Source organism: Marmota marmota, unplaced genomic scaffold, assembly GCF_001458135.2.
Source record: "Marmota marmota marmota unplaced genomic scaffold, marMar, whole genome shotgun sequence".
In the NCBI taxonomy this organism is placed as follows: Eukaryota; Metazoa; Chordata; class Mammalia; order Rodentia; family Sciuridae; genus Marmota; species Marmota marmota.
This window is the reverse complement of record NW_025999842.1, coordinates 48,184,824-48,200,481: the sequence shown is the minus strand read 5'-3', so window position 1 is coordinate 48,200,481 and position 15,658 is coordinate 48,184,824. Positions and strand designations below refer to the sequence as shown.

Genomic DNA, 15,658 nt, shown 5'->3' with positions numbered 1-15,658 from the left:
AATTTTTTTAATTAAAAAAAAGTATACCAGTCTTTGCAAGCACTGAATTGTTTATCACTATTATTTATCAATTGTTTATCAATCTTACAAAGGGTGTCATTTAGTCAATTACTTTCCCTAAGGAAATAAAAATGCAATAGTAGTTGCCTGAGAAAAATTCATTCACCCAACTCAAGTAAGAAGTTCACAGAGAACAGCCTTCCTAACCCTAGGATATTCCAACCAGACCATATTTCACTACCAGTTTTCACTAGAAACAATCAGGTTTTTTACTTTTTTCTGGATTTTAACTTTAGCTGATTAGTTCAGTTAGGTTTGGAAGGAGTTGCAGCCCATGATAAATAGGCATGACATCAACCAGGACTAAGAAAACTGCAAAACCCACATGAGGTTTTCAGGGGGAAATATACACAATAAGATGAGCCTTAGACTGGTGGAGGGACAACAACTTAAAAAAGCACAAGAGAATATGTGTCACAAAAGACCAAACAAACACAAGAATTCATACTCATGGAACTACAGATTTTTACAATGTAAAAAGAAATTTAAAAATTAATTATATTGAGGGCTGGGGTTGTGGCTCAGTGGTAGAACCCTTGCCTAACATGCATGAGGCACTGGGTTTGATCCCCAGGACCACAAAAAATAAAAACAAAATAAAGGTATTGTGTCCATCTACAACTAAAAAAAAAAGTTTTTTTTTTTTAAATCAACTATATTGAAGTATTCAAAGACATGAATAAAAGTAAGAAGGAAGCCAAGTATAGAACAGGGAAGTAGGAAAAAGAGTCAACTAGAAATCTTAAAAATAAATCATATAGTCATTCATATTAACGACATGTCCTAGGGTTGGAAGTGTAGCTCAAGGTACATCACTTGCCTAGCATGTATAAAACCCTGGGTTCAACTCTGGCACTGCAAAAAAAAAAAAAAAAAGACAGCCAAAAAGAATATCAGTGATTTGGAACCTAGCACTTTCTAAGAATGCCATTATTAACAAATTAAAAGATAGGAAATATTCAAATGTGATGAAAGCTCAATTCTCTCACTCTAAAAATTCACATATATTTCTATACACAATGTTTTATAAACAATTTCAGGAAGCTGCCAAGTCTCAGAAGCTTAACTTCTACACAGAATTCTCAAGACAAAGTACCTTAGGGTCTGAACTCTGTTCTACTCTATTAATACATACAATAAAATAGGAAAACATGTTTGGAGAAGGTCAATCTAGTGCTTTAGAGCAAAGTAGGGTGACTGTCCTTTACAATAATTTATTATAGATTTTTAAAGAGATAAGAAGAATTTTTAATATTCCCAACAGAAAGAGATGATAAACGTTTTAGATGACGGCTATGTTAATTACTCTGATTTGATCATTACACATTGCATATCTGCATTACAATAACACACTGTATTCCATACATACATACAATTATTATGTGTCAATTTTTTAAAATATTGGTTCAAGGCTCAGGAAATAGACATTAAATTTGAGTGAGGATCAAAAATCAAAGAGAACCCAAACCAATGTAAGCCAACTGAATCTAACCCAGAAATGAAATTCACAAAGAAAGTATCCCAAATCCTGATAAATATTCTGTTATAAAACATGGGTATGATTGGGAAAATCAATAATTATCCATAAGCAAATAAACTCTAGTGTACATTAAACTTGGTTAATTCTAACATAAGTTATTTTAGATACAAATATCATTTTTAAAGCTCCTACTAGAATCACCAAATGTGATAGAAAAAAAAAAGAGTATTTGTAAGAAGCCAAAACAAATATTTTAAAATAATGTTCAATGATTGGTATGAGAAAGCGAGATTGGTGGAGTTTGTAAAAAACAAAATCACTCTAAATTATAAAAAGGTAAGAAAGACATAGAAGCCTAGAGAAATTAGCTACACTAAGGAGAAAATAGAAAGTTAGAAAATAGAAATGAAAGGGGGAATCTATAAGGCTGGACCATCAGGATGAGGGTTGAACAGAGCAGACACTCCTAGTGTCAATTTAGGTGGTATGTGCTATGAGCTGTCCAATGCCAATCCCACAGTATCTTCAGCAAAATCCTCATATTTTTTGTTTTCTTAACTATGAGTGGAAAAAGTGATGAACCCTTTCCAGGTTGACCTAAACTAATCACAGAGAAAAAGGGAAAGCTAGCCAAAACCTGTACTACACAAGAAGGATCTAAAAATTTAGATACTTTGCAATGAACCTAAATGGAAATGTTCAGTCCTCCTCAAAATTTGGATGGAAGACAGCTCCAAAAGCATGAAAAATCCTCCTTAAAATAGACCTGAAATGTTTTAGAATATAAAACTCAAACGACATACGGAATATCTTCTGTTTAAGATAGCTAAAATCTTTGGAACGTAAAATGATGACTTCTCTGAAGATCTGTCATGAGGATCTAGAAATAAATTGTGTCTCTTGAACATTTTTTAAATGCTTTAATAAACTTCAGTATTAAGATTCTTTCAGGATGTACATATATCCATAGATTTTCTTCAAGCTGAAGTGGAAGGAAAATATCTTGGCTGAGACCTTGAGACATTCAATACATATATTTTTCTTCTTTGAGTTATTTTCATGTTACTTTAAAAGCATATAAATCAGGTTGTCTTCAAGTTCACAATTTTACAAGAATACTGTCTGATTTGAAATAGTACATTTGACACACAATAGAGCAGGCTCCCGTGAAATACATTCAATCTGCAAAAGGTGGGAAATAGTCTGGCCTTCTTTGGGTTAAAGGGTCTTCATTTAGTGCACCTGGAAACACAATTGCGTAGGAGTCTGTTTCATCACTTGCCACCTGACAGAAGCATTTATGTATGAAAGTAGAAGCATGTATGTATAAATCTCAGGGCTTCTCCGAACATGTTTTCCTTATCGAAGAAACTGAAGTCTTCAATTTTTTCAGGCCACCCACTCTTTCTCTTCTCTGAGTGAAACTTTCTTACCTGAATCATTCTATTCCTAATTAAAAGGAGCAAACATGAAAATTCCTGGTGAGAAATGGTGTGGTTATGTAGGCCTTAACTGGAGAAAATGCTGTCTTCATGATCATGAAATAAAATTCAACTGAAATGAATTTTGAATCAACATTTTAAGACTTCATTATATTTAAAGCACAGAAGTATAAAAAGTATAGGTAGTAAATTTTGACTGATATAAATATGAAAAATGCTCTACAAAATTTTATTTGTGTTATTACCAAACATACTTAGAAAAATACGTCATTGAGAAAAACATATGACTAATCCTAAATATCTATCAAAATAAAGTGATGCTAAAGTCAAAAATAAAGACAATAATTTTTAAGTGACACTCACCAATCACAATTGAAGACTCACAATGATAATAACCATCACTTTGTTTCTTCTTAAGCATGGAGCAAAGATCTATGCGAGAGCATAATTCTTCTCCAAACTTGTGGCTGATAAATTTTTCATACAATTCAGGATCTATCTTTTTCACACCCTTGAAATGACAAAACAAAATCACATCAATCAATTATTTCATCCCAGCAGGCAGTTCATATTTATATCATTTTCTTAGAACCTGATATTACATTTTGGGACATAATACTGCCTACTGGCACTTGAAAATAAATATCACAAAACTGTTGTAAAGTTGTTAAAGTCTCTCCACATAGAATGAGTTGTAGTTTTAAAACCATCAATTAAAGAATTCTGATTTAAATTTAGCAGCATTCATAATTTCATATACTCTAAGTCTCAGAACTAATCAAGAATATGTTGAAATTTGAGATACCAAGGACAGAGTATTCATTCACAACAATGGGGAAAAAAAGTGATGTGGATCTTAACATTTTATACTGCAAAAATGTTCTAAAAAGATGAATGCAATTTTGAAGTCCTCATATAAAAATCACCTAAAATTAAGCTACTTTAAATTGGAATGGGGGATAAGTGGACCTTCTAAGGTTTTTTTCTCTCTTTCTCCTTATATTCAGTGTCCTTTCAGAGCAGGAACAGGTAATTGTTGAAAAATTACAAAGTGATATTCTTTATACCTCTATAGTTTCCCAAATCATAGGAAATAATGTTTCCATCTCCCCTACACTAGAATGGCCCTGAATCTCAGCCTCAGAGTCCCAAAATGCAGTCTGTGAAATGAAGGTAATTAGAACACATATTTTTCCTTTTTACTGTTCAAAACATATTACAGAAAAAAGTTTAAATAGGAATACAAAAGCATAGATTTAGTTCTGCATTTCATTTTTCCTATGTAAATAAAAAGTACATTTTTTTCCTTTTTATAGGGATATGGTTGTGTCCTGAGTACTACCTGATAGCCAGCTTTTATTTTTTTCATTAAATATTCCAGGTGAATATTTAATATAGATATGCAAAATATTTAAATATTTTTATCTCATAGTATTCTATCATATGCAAGTATCATAATTTATTCATCTAATTCTATGCTGGTGGACATTTCAGCCATTCTTAATTTCCAATATTATATTAGGCATGTTTTTTTTTCCATATTCAAAACTGAGCTCCTGGTCTTGATTGCTCCACTCACAGCCTTTCCCAAGCTTGGGGTCCTTCTTGGTTCTCCCTATCTCTAAACCCCACATCCAAACTGTGTTGGTTCTTCCTTTAAAAATATATTGAATCCTCACCACTCCATTGCCACCTTGGGAAGGGCCATTATGTCTTTCACCTGGATGTTCACAATGGCCCTTTCCACTGTCTCCTCAACAGCCATAGTGATCCTATAAAAACATGCTAGATCCGTTCACTTCTCTGCTCAAAACTTTTAAAGGATTTCCATCTCTCTCAAAGGAAGATCCCAAGTCCCCACATCTGCCTAGAGTGCTGTTCTGGCTGTTCCTGCGCTTTCTGGGCCTAGTCTCCCACCACTATCTACCTTCTGCCTCCCTGATCTCCCTTGATACTCCTTGAACACACCAGGCACAAGCCCACCTCAAAAGTCTCTGTACTGCCTGCAGCCTGTTCCTCCCCAATATCCTGACAATTCATCCTGCCTCTTTGCTCAAGTATTATTTTCTTAATAGAGCCTCTCCTGGCTGCCCAATTTATTTTGCATTCCCATCCCAAAAGGTACTCCTAAATCTTTTCTGCTCTTCTCTCTTTATGTAGTTGGCAAAATTTTCTACTATCTACATCCTCTAACATACTATGTAGTTTACTTATTATATATATTTTTCATTGTCTGCCATTATCTGTGTCTGCTCATAAGAATGCAAGCTCCACACAGCGAAGAACTTTTGTCTGAGGTTTATTCACTAAAATATGACTCCCTGTGCCTGGAAGAGTGCGTAACATGAAGTAATGCTCAATTAACTGTCACAAGTGCGATGGACGATAAAGTCTGGTGAAGAGAAGAGCTGACAACATCAAATACTGTTTATTTGAGTCTAAGAAGAATAAAATCAATTTCTTTGATTTGGTGAGTAGGATGCCTCAAGACAGGCAGCAGAGCATAATGCCAAGGAGCAGTCAGAATGTGAGTTCAAATCCTAGCTCTGCTACTGTCCAGCAGTATCTGTCAGATTTTCATCACTGGGACAAAACACCTGAGATAAATCAAATTTAAAAAAGAAAGGATTGGGCTAGGGATATAGCTCAGTTGGTAGAGTGCTTGCCTTGCATGCACAAGGCCCTGGGTTCAATCCCAGCACCACAAAAAAAAAAAAAAAAGGAAAGGATTAATTTTGGCTCATGGTTTTAGATGTTTCAGTTCATAGTTGGTTGGCCTTGTGGCTTTAGGTCTATGGCAAAGTAATACATTATGGTGACAACATACAAGGAAATGTGCTCACTCTTGGCAGCTTAGAAGCATAAAAGAGAGAGGAAGAGGCTGGAGTCCCAATATCCCCCTTCAGGGCACACCCGTAAGGACCTAACTTCCTTCCACTGAGTCCCTCCTCCTAAAGGTTCCACCACATCCCAACAGTGCCACACACAGGCTGATGATCAAGCCTTTCAGCATATGGGCCTTTAAGGGACATTTAAGATCCAAACCATAATATCAATTATTCAGCTTTGCTTTAGTTTCCTCATCTGTAAAATGAAGTTAACAATAATACTTATTACAAAGTACTATGTCAACTAAATCAATTTGTGAAAATGCTTAAAATGGTGAAATATAATTTTAAAACACCTGTATACACACATGGAGGAACCATTATTATCACTAGTGAATTTTAGGAATTTGTAATTAAAAGTATAGTTGATTTGTTGTATACGTATAGTTGATTCATATGGTACCACTATACTCTCCATTTCAGTCAAAGTGAGATTTCAGGAATGAAAAAAGTTCTTAGTAAATGAAAACTGACCATTCCTTACTTCTTCTCATTTAAATGCTTTTTCTTTTTTGTTGGGGTAGGGGGCAATGAATCTTTTATATCAAACAGAAGACTAATGATAGCTTAAATAAGGGCCTTGGTTTTCCAGATACTGATACCTGCTTTGACTAGCCACTATACTCTCCATTTAAGTTTTGGAAATGGCCTTTCTATAAAAAAGAAGAAATAAGAGAAACAAGGAAGTTCCTCTAATCTGCCAGGCTAATTAATTTTAGCAAAAGGTAAGTACCAACTATTTTGCTAGAATTCTTCATGGATGACTTCCAACATGAGTCTTATGAAGTTAGCTTTCATTAGCAAGTGAAATTTAATTAATTCGATAACTCCTAACATAATACAAAAAGCAGTGGTTCAAAAGAGCACGAGGCCTCAAGGACTGATATATTCCCTGATCAGAAAACACCTTTAATAATAAAGAATCCAGCAATCAATAGAAATCTACTTTATCTGACATATATTATAACACTAGCATAATCTTTGTTTTCTGAAGAATGTTTTGCTGGGCAATGTGCTCATTTTCTAATAAAATCTATCTGAATCAGTCCTACCATCCAGCTGTTACAGGAAGTGTTTTCTTTCATAATAAAAGGACTATCATTCTGAGAACATAAGTGAGTATATCAGAATCAGATATCATTTAGGGTAAAACTAAGAAGGTTCTTATTTTCTTAAGGAATCTACTAGATTGCTATAATTGTCTCAGGGACATCATTCCTTCAAAAGGATAAACATTAAAGTTAAAAAAGTTGGGCAGTGACATTATATTCAGTCTTAGGACCCCCAAATTATCCTCTTCTTGCTAGAAAGGCCAGATCCTTTCCAAGGCACCCTATCATTTAAAGATAGATGCAGATATTAACGTGTTAGGAGAACTCAAAGAAAATCACAAAAATGGTTAAAGCCATGGAAAATCTGCCCTGTAAAGGTCAAAACAGTTAAGATCATTTCAAGTATAGAGAAACAATACATGTGGTATCTTTGATACCACAATGCTAAGGGTTTACAAGCCTGGAATTTTTAATATCTTGAATGATAGTATAGTATTTTGTTTGAAGATTATTTTTTCCTGAAAACCAACAGGGACAAGGCATAGTTTTAAGGGCTCCACATTTATAACTGTACTCAATATAAGTGACATAACAATTATGCAACATAAAACTGAAAGAAAAAATAGTAAGTTAAATATGGGATACCAGACTTTAAATAAAAAATTAGTGGAAGAAACATCAAACAGAAAGTTTTCAAGACTGTCTTCATTAATTGTTAGAAATGGCTCAAGTTTTACCTCCCTTAGGCTAGTTTTAGTCACAGTTCAGGGAGAATTATCATTATTCAAAGCCACTTGATAACCTTTGATAAAATGTACCATGAAATTCTAAGAATTTCATTCCTTTTTTAACCTTTTTATTTAATTTTTATTAGTCCATTAAAATTATACATAACAGTGGGATTCATTGTGACATATTCATAGATGCACTTAACAAAATTTGGTCAATTTCATTCCACAGTACCCACCTTCCCTCCCCTCCTACCTCTCATGGTTCCCTTCCTCTATTCTATTGATCTCTCTTTTAAAAGAATTTCATTCTTGGGCTGAGGTTGTGGCTCAGTTGTAGCACACTTGCCTAGCATATGGGAGGCACTGGGTTTGATCCTCAGCACCACATAAAAATAAATTGTTATCTTCATCTACTGCTAAAAATATTTTTAAAAAAGAATTTCATTCTTGATTGTAATTTGGCACCCAAGCAAGCAACTTCTAAAAAAAAAAAAAAAGAAGAAGAAGAAGAAGAAAGAAAGAAAAAAAATGCTATTGAGAGCTTGATAAGTATTTTTAGAATCATCTGATGGCTGAATCTGATAAATAATGGAAATTATTTACTCAGGAAGCACTCACAACATCATTTACATTTAGCTAAATGATGCACATAATTTAATATGAACCAAAGAGGGTTTAGACTTATATTACCATGCAACCAGCTCTATTTTTAACACAGACAAAATCATGAAATATGAAAATTCACATTAGCGAACAATCTGAAAGTGAAAATCTTTTATTTAAGGCTCTAAAGGATAAAATACATATTACAGGATATATATCCTCTGAAGGATAAAATACATATTATTCATCTTTAATTTGTATGAAATGCTAATTTTATTAAGAAGCTTTAGATTTTTTGTAATAGATAATAACTTCTTTTTGTTACTTACTATCTTGTAATAATCACAATTTATATAACTAGGCTGTATATCAAATAAAGACATCATCTGTCTACTAATAATAACTTGGCATTCCTGGATTTCTAGTGTATTTTCCAATAGTTTATTCCTGTCATGCAAGAAAATGTAAAAGAAGCATGCATTTCCTATGATAATGACTGGAAACCCAAATTATGGACATAAATTAAGAGCCAAACCAAATGGCTTGTCCTTTGGGCATTAGCTGGTTAATGAGGAGTTATCATCATATATACTTATTTTCATAAGTGGAAAAGGCTGTATTTCTTTAGTAGTATGTTGGCTAAAACATTAGAATAATTTTTAGTGATAACTATTCCTAATAAAGATTTATATATTAGTACTCAAAGTCATAAAAACATTGCCTGTTGACATGGAGCTTAAAGGCAAATCTTTAAAATTCTTCAGAACCCTGTAACCTCTTTGCATAACTACATCTTTTGCTGTGACTTGCTCTATTCCGTCCACCTTCCCCTTGACAAGCCATACTTGATTACCTGCAAGTCAGCTGCAGCCTTTCCCCAGCTCCTCTCAGTTGGGATAACTGAGGCCCCTCCCACACAGAGTCAGTTCTACCCAAGCTTGCTCTTGACAGGAATAGAAAGAGATGAATCCTCATGGCACCAGGCATGTGGTGATCTTGGATCCAGAGACCTGGGTGGAACTGCCTGTAACCTTTTCTTCCTGCCATTCTGGGCCAGTCCATGTGGCTGGTCCCCCCACTGAGTACTCCCATTTCCTATCTGGCTGAGGCCCTGATGCTTTGCCTAGTGCCTGTCAGTAACTTTACAGATGGAAAATTAAGGAGGAATGAAAAACAGAAGAGATAATAGTATCTGATTATTTTGGACCAATCTGAAAAAATGATGCCTTCCATTATCTAATAAAACATTTACTAAGTACAGGCACTGTTCTAAAACCTTTTATTAATTCATTTAATAATCCAAATAACCCTGTGGGATTGATACTATTCTTAAAAGGAAACTAAAAATCACAGAGAATTAGGTCACTTACCCAAAGAATATAGCTAGTAAGAGATAGAACTTGGACTCAGATTCAGGATAAATGGAGAACTCAGATAAATTAAAAAGAACAGAATGAAAGCCTTCGAGCTCTTCACTATTTGTTTTAAAATATTAAAATTCTATGAAAATTAACCATTCTTAAGATATAAATCATCCAGACTATCATATTTCTAAAACAAATGTGAAGCCAGGTGCAGTGTTGCACACCTGTAATCCCAGTGACTTGGGAGGCTGAGACAGGAGAATTGCAAGTTCAAGGCCAGCCTCAGCAACTCAGTGAGACCCTCAGTGACTTAGTGAGACCCTCTCTCAAAATAAAAATAAATAAACAGGGCTGGAGATGTGGCTAAGTGATAAAGCACCCCTGAGTTAAATACCCAATACAAAAAAATAAAAAGTAAAAATAAAACCAATGTTAAAATTACTTTGGAAACCTCTAGCATTCCAAAATACTTGCCTTTAATAGTCTGCATTGATACTGATAAATCAAGTGATAGTCATGCTCATTGTAAATGAATCTTCTATTCACTACAAAATGAAAGGGAAGATGAAAACAATTCATAGATGCTACTTAAACATAGAAAAATTATCCAAATAACCCAGTCTATAAAAAGAACACCTTTCACACTATTATCCAAACAATCAAAGACTCTTTAGTTTTCTAGACTGTTTATTTGAGTATATATTTCTCAATCATTCGTTTTATTTTGCTAGAGCATCTCTACAGTTCACCACAGGGATTGTTAGGAACGCCATTTTCCTAACTTCTTTATTTATAAACTTGCTTTTCACATTCCTGCCTTCTTTAACCTGGAGCCTACAGGGAAAGCAAAAGCAGACTCTCTTACCCTGGCATTTTACCTATCATTTACAGTATTACACCTTGCAGTAAGTAGAAACATAACTGCTAGAGCTATAGATTTTTAATCTACTGTTTACACCTCCCTCTACTAAGCTAGGAACTGATGCTCCTAGGTGGCATCAAGTGGCAAAGAAAGCAGTGACAGAGGAAAGGTTACACAGCTCCTAGTAGCATAAGCCACTTCACAAAGCCACTAAGAGAAAAGGCAGTATGGCTTGCTGGTCCCAGAGTTTCTTCCCATGAAGTTCTGGCATCAAACAAAACAGAGGTCCTTGGTCTTCAGTCCACAAGTGTTTGGCTCATTTATTCCAACTAGGGCCATGTTAACCAGAGAGAGAACAAGTCACTAATATCCAAGAAGCCCTCAAGGTTGCAGGCTCAATACAATAAATTCTGGAAAACTGCAATGTTTTCTCTTCTCATATGTGCTCACTCTTGGTCCACTCAGCCAACCTCAATTTCTTCTTTCTCAATGCCTCTCAGGTGGAGTATGACAGGCCACATAATTAAGTATTTGTGGCTTTTCTCATTATTATACAACAAAGAAGAGGCCCTGTAACTAAGACATCCTATACAGCTCAGTCTCAGCTGGACTCTCTACTCCCCTGGGTCAAACTCCAAACTCTGCCTGCTTTCTTGGTTCAGAACAGTCTTGTGGTCATTCAAATATAAACAAGCTACAGCCTCCTCCTCCCTTCCACATCTGTTTTCCTAATATTTTGCTCTTCAGTACATGTTCTCCTGAATTAACCAACTTAACCATTTATTTCTTTATACTAAAGATAAAATATCCCCCTCCTCAAAATTTCTCCCCATGTATGGTCTATAAGCGTAGAACCACATCTAATGTTTTCATCTTTCAATTCAACAGCTTTTCCTGCAAATCAATACTTCCCAACATTAAATCACTAATGCCAGAAAGTCACTGGTTTAAAAAAATTCATGAAACCTGAACAAAAGTATAGAATTACAGTATAGAAGATCATCCAGAAATAAAATCATAGAAAAATCCTAACAAGCAATTTTAACTTGTTCTATAACACTACATTGTGACATACTTTTATTATGGTGAAATGCATTCCATGTTTATAACTTGGAGGTCCAAGCCATGGAACCATTCACCTAGAATATCTATAGACAGAATTTCATATCTAACTGAAGCCTTAGATACAATCCATATTAGATATATATCTAGTGTAGAAGGCACTGTACATAGCAAAATAATTTAAATACATTCATAGGCATCATTCATTGTAGCCTTATAACTTTAAACAAAAAGATCTAGAAAATTTTTGCAACCCATCCTGCTCCTTATTGCTTTCTTCTTTCCCATTTTCTTATGAACTAATCATTCCCCAGAGTTACTCCCAATCACTATTCTTCCTTCTTCTACCCCTCCCTTTCATTCCCTTTACCAATGTCATCATCAACAGAACACCTTACTTCACCTAACTTCATCCTTTCCTAACTGCCCAGGAGAATTGCCCACATACTACTTATTGCAGAAGCCCCAACCTATTAGAGGAAGGGTCACAACATCTGAATGTTGCAAGAACTGGGTGAAGGAGCAGATGAGATTGAGATGTACACTGATTGTCCTACAGGTTAGAAAATAGAACAAGTAATTAAAGGTGCTCAATGACACAAACTTTTTCCTCTTTGGGGCTGGAATCACTCCATGGAGATCATATTAAATAAAAGGGGGTTTTGGTAGGAAAAAACAATAGTTGGATATGGAACATCATTGAAAATATGACCAAGGAATCATGGAGCCCTTAAAACCAATTTTAAAATGAATGTTTTTCTCCAGGTAGAGCAAGAAATACATCCAAAGACTCTTTTTTAACCTAACACATATTGCTACAAAAAATAATTTTATTTATAACAAGCATTTGGAAACTGTAAAATTTCTACCTTGTTTACTCTTGAGATATAGAATTAAAGGGATTACGGTAGTTTCTCTAATGCACTCAAATTCAACCTATATCTATGAATATTAGATTACATATAGCTTTTGGAAGTCCAAGTGCACAAATTACTGTTTGCCATTTCCTGATTGTCAGAGCAGGACATGGAGGGTGAGAAGCAAGATAGAATCCAAGGAGATCGAGTGGAATGGATATGAATAGGGAGGGGCTGCTGGAAAAGGTACAAGCCCTCTAGGGGGAATCACACAGAACATTCTTCTGGGCATTGGCTGATTCCGATCCCATGCCAATGCCAGTGTCCAAAGTTGAATTACTGCTCTAACTGAAGTTATGTAACAAATTATTATAATCAAATTCAGTTGTTGTAAAGGCAGTAGTCAAGGAAAGAGAAGTAGTTTCATACTCTGGCCATCAGCTCAAGCATAGTATAAAGATACTGTTGTACTTATGCCTTAAAGATGTCACAAACTTTGACAACAATTAAAAACATTTTCATTTGGTTGGTTTTAGACCCTGAAGCTCTCCTTCAGGGACCAAACCAGAATTCCTCTAGCCAAGAGTGGCTAGCCTTTACAATGATACTAACAAGTTTTGTTTAGGTCTTCAACTATAGATAATGTGAAGTTTAGTCTGTGCAAACGGGCCAATAAAGAACACCTGGCCAGGAATTGACCCAGTGGTATCAGTCTCCTTTCACAGTCCAGAAAGGGGCCTAACACAGCCTCCTATTATTCACAAGCACACATGATATTCCCAAGGTCACACATCCAGCCCTCAAGCTGCTCTGAAGGTCAGCTGACTATTTATATGAACTTCCATCAGTGGTGCATGCTCTCAATTTTAACAGAATGAAAGTATATGACTTCCCCCAAATGGGCAGCAGCCATAGGAAGCATTGGTCGCAAAGAGGTGTGGCCAAGGTTCACACTATAATTTCCCACTCCTATACTAACAAAAGCAAAAAGCTTAATCATTTCTGACATTTGGGTACCTCCAGGGTGTTAACCCCCTTTCTTTTGCCTTTCTCTTACCTTACAATAAATTTGCTGTTATGGTTTAGATATGAGGTATCCTCCAAAGTGTATGAGACAACGCAAGAAACTTTAGAGGTAAAATGATTGGGTTATGAGAGCTTTAAGAGATCAACTTGGTAGTAAGTATAGGAAGATAGGGTATGGCTGGAGAAGATGGGTCCCTGGGGGCATGCCTTTGGGGTGTACATTTTGTCTTTGTTGAGAGCAGAACGTGAGCATGTGTGCTTGGTGTGTCTCTCTCTCTCTCTCTCTCTCTCTCTCTCTCTCTCTCTCAATATATATCAATGAGTTGACCATCTATGTACTGATACCTCTGTGAGCTCAAAAATAAATTTTTCCTCTTCTAAAATTGTTCTTGTTAGGTGTTTTGGTCACAGAAGAAAAAAAAAAAAGCTGACTAAAATGGCTGCCTTAAATGCTCTATTTCTCTGCCTCACTGTTTACCTGAGTGTCTGCACCCAACTAATTGTCTAATCTTAGACAAATTATACCCAAGGACCAAGAAAAAAATCACAGTGTTCCACAGTCAATTCTTAACTTCATATAACAGAACTGAACAAGTTTATAATTCAAAGAATTAGAAATATGCATCTTAAGGTATCTCTCCTTGAAAGAATGAGATTCTAATGAACAATCAAAATAAGCTAGCTCATATTTAGGAATGAAACTATAACTCCAATGTAAACTAGTTATAGTTTTGGATACTAAACTTTATTTTCCCTCAAGTCTAAGTAAGGCTTTCAAAAAATAAAATCTGGCCTTCTTTCATTGTGCAGCTAATTATAATTAACAAAACCTGGTTGGCCAAGGAGCTTGGCAAATCTTTCCAGTGATAAAGAAACTTTTATTGACATCCAAATTATTTTAGCTGGTTGCTTTTATGAGACTATTCAATTGCATCATAAATTAGCTCCTGTCATTTATTTAAACAAGCTAAAAAATTCTGTATCAATATAATTTTGAAATAAAATTAAAGTTCTCTTGGCCATATATTCTATTCTGTCTTTACCCAAACAATCCACTGTGGGGACTTGTCAGTTTCCTATAAGATCTTAATACTCTGTTCTTTCCTTGATTAGAAAAATGAAATTAATTACCAGCTGAAAGAGGTTCCAAAAATGTCTGAAAATGACTTGTTGAGAATAAAAAGTTTCCCATCAATAATGGCAGTGGTTGGGACAAAATGTTTATATTCAATATAGCTAAAGCAAACACATGTAATTTTAATTAACATGAATCCTTTGTTATTGAATCTTTAAATATAAGTTTTAAAACTTTGTTTCTTAAATTATGCTTAAATCAGAATTTTGTGATTGGAATCTGTGAATTCCAATTCTGATAAATAAGTAAAAATGTCCGCAGAATCTAGATACTTAACACAAAAATATCATTTAAGCCTTAACTATCAAGATCAGCATCTTCTAAGCCATCATCTACCAAACATCAAAGCTACAAGATGGTAAGTGAAAAAAAGGAACAATTGGTCCACTGCATTTGGGAAACAATTCTTAGGAAGACTACAGAATCATTCAAAATATCCCCTGCTTCTCCTGTGGTGTCCATCTGCAAGCAGATTGTACATAGTGCTCTGTGAACTCAGAAGAGACTATGAAACTTGCTATACTCAATAATATAAAGAAATAATATTTGTCACTTCTCAGCAAAACTTTTTAAGAATCACCTACTATTCTCTTACTATTATGATTCACCTACTATTTTCTTTCTGCAGAAGACCAGCAATGTCCAGATGGAGGCTGTTCACTCAAGATCCAGAATAAAGACAACATGGAGCACTTGCACATGATCCATGAACAGGACCAGAAAAATAAATCTTTGTTGTTTAAGCTCTTGAGATTCAGAACAAACAGTTGCATCCCAGAGATCCTAAGAATCAGATTAACTTCATGTAGCCCATCATTGCTGGTATCTGTTTGATCATAGAACAGCTGAAACCTTGATGATGTTCTAAGAAAAAAAAATTCGGAAAATACTAATAAAGATACTTGCTTCATGGGGCTGGGGATGTGGCTCAAGCGGTAGCGCGCTCGCCTGACATGTGTGCGGCCCGGGTTCGATCCTCATCACCACATACAAACAAAGATGTTGTGTCTGCCAAAAACTAAAAAATAAATATTAAAATTCTCTCTCTCTCTCTCTCTCTCTCTCTCTCTAAAAAAAAAAAAAAAAAAAAAAAAAA

At 35.0% G+C, this 15,658-nt stretch overlaps 1 protein-coding gene across 5 annotated transcripts in view; it reads right to left on the bottom strand.

Moving 5' to 3' along the window:
• The window catches only part of Akap7 (A-kinase anchoring protein 7), a 138,978-nt gene that overhangs the window by 64,540 nt on the left and 58,780 nt on the right, over positions 1 to 15,658 (bottom strand). For 4 of the 5 annotated variants that reach the window (XM_015501244.2, XM_015501258.2, XM_015501265.2 and 1 more), the window contains exon 7: positions 3,346 to 3,493. In XM_015501244.2, the coding sequence (XP_015356730.1) occupies positions 3,346 to 3,493 (148 nt within the window). Of the gene's footprint in view, positions 1 to 1,804; positions 2,990 to 3,345; positions 3,494 to 15,658 lie in introns of those variants that run through there. The other variant, XM_048798413.1, reaches the window with a different exon arrangement.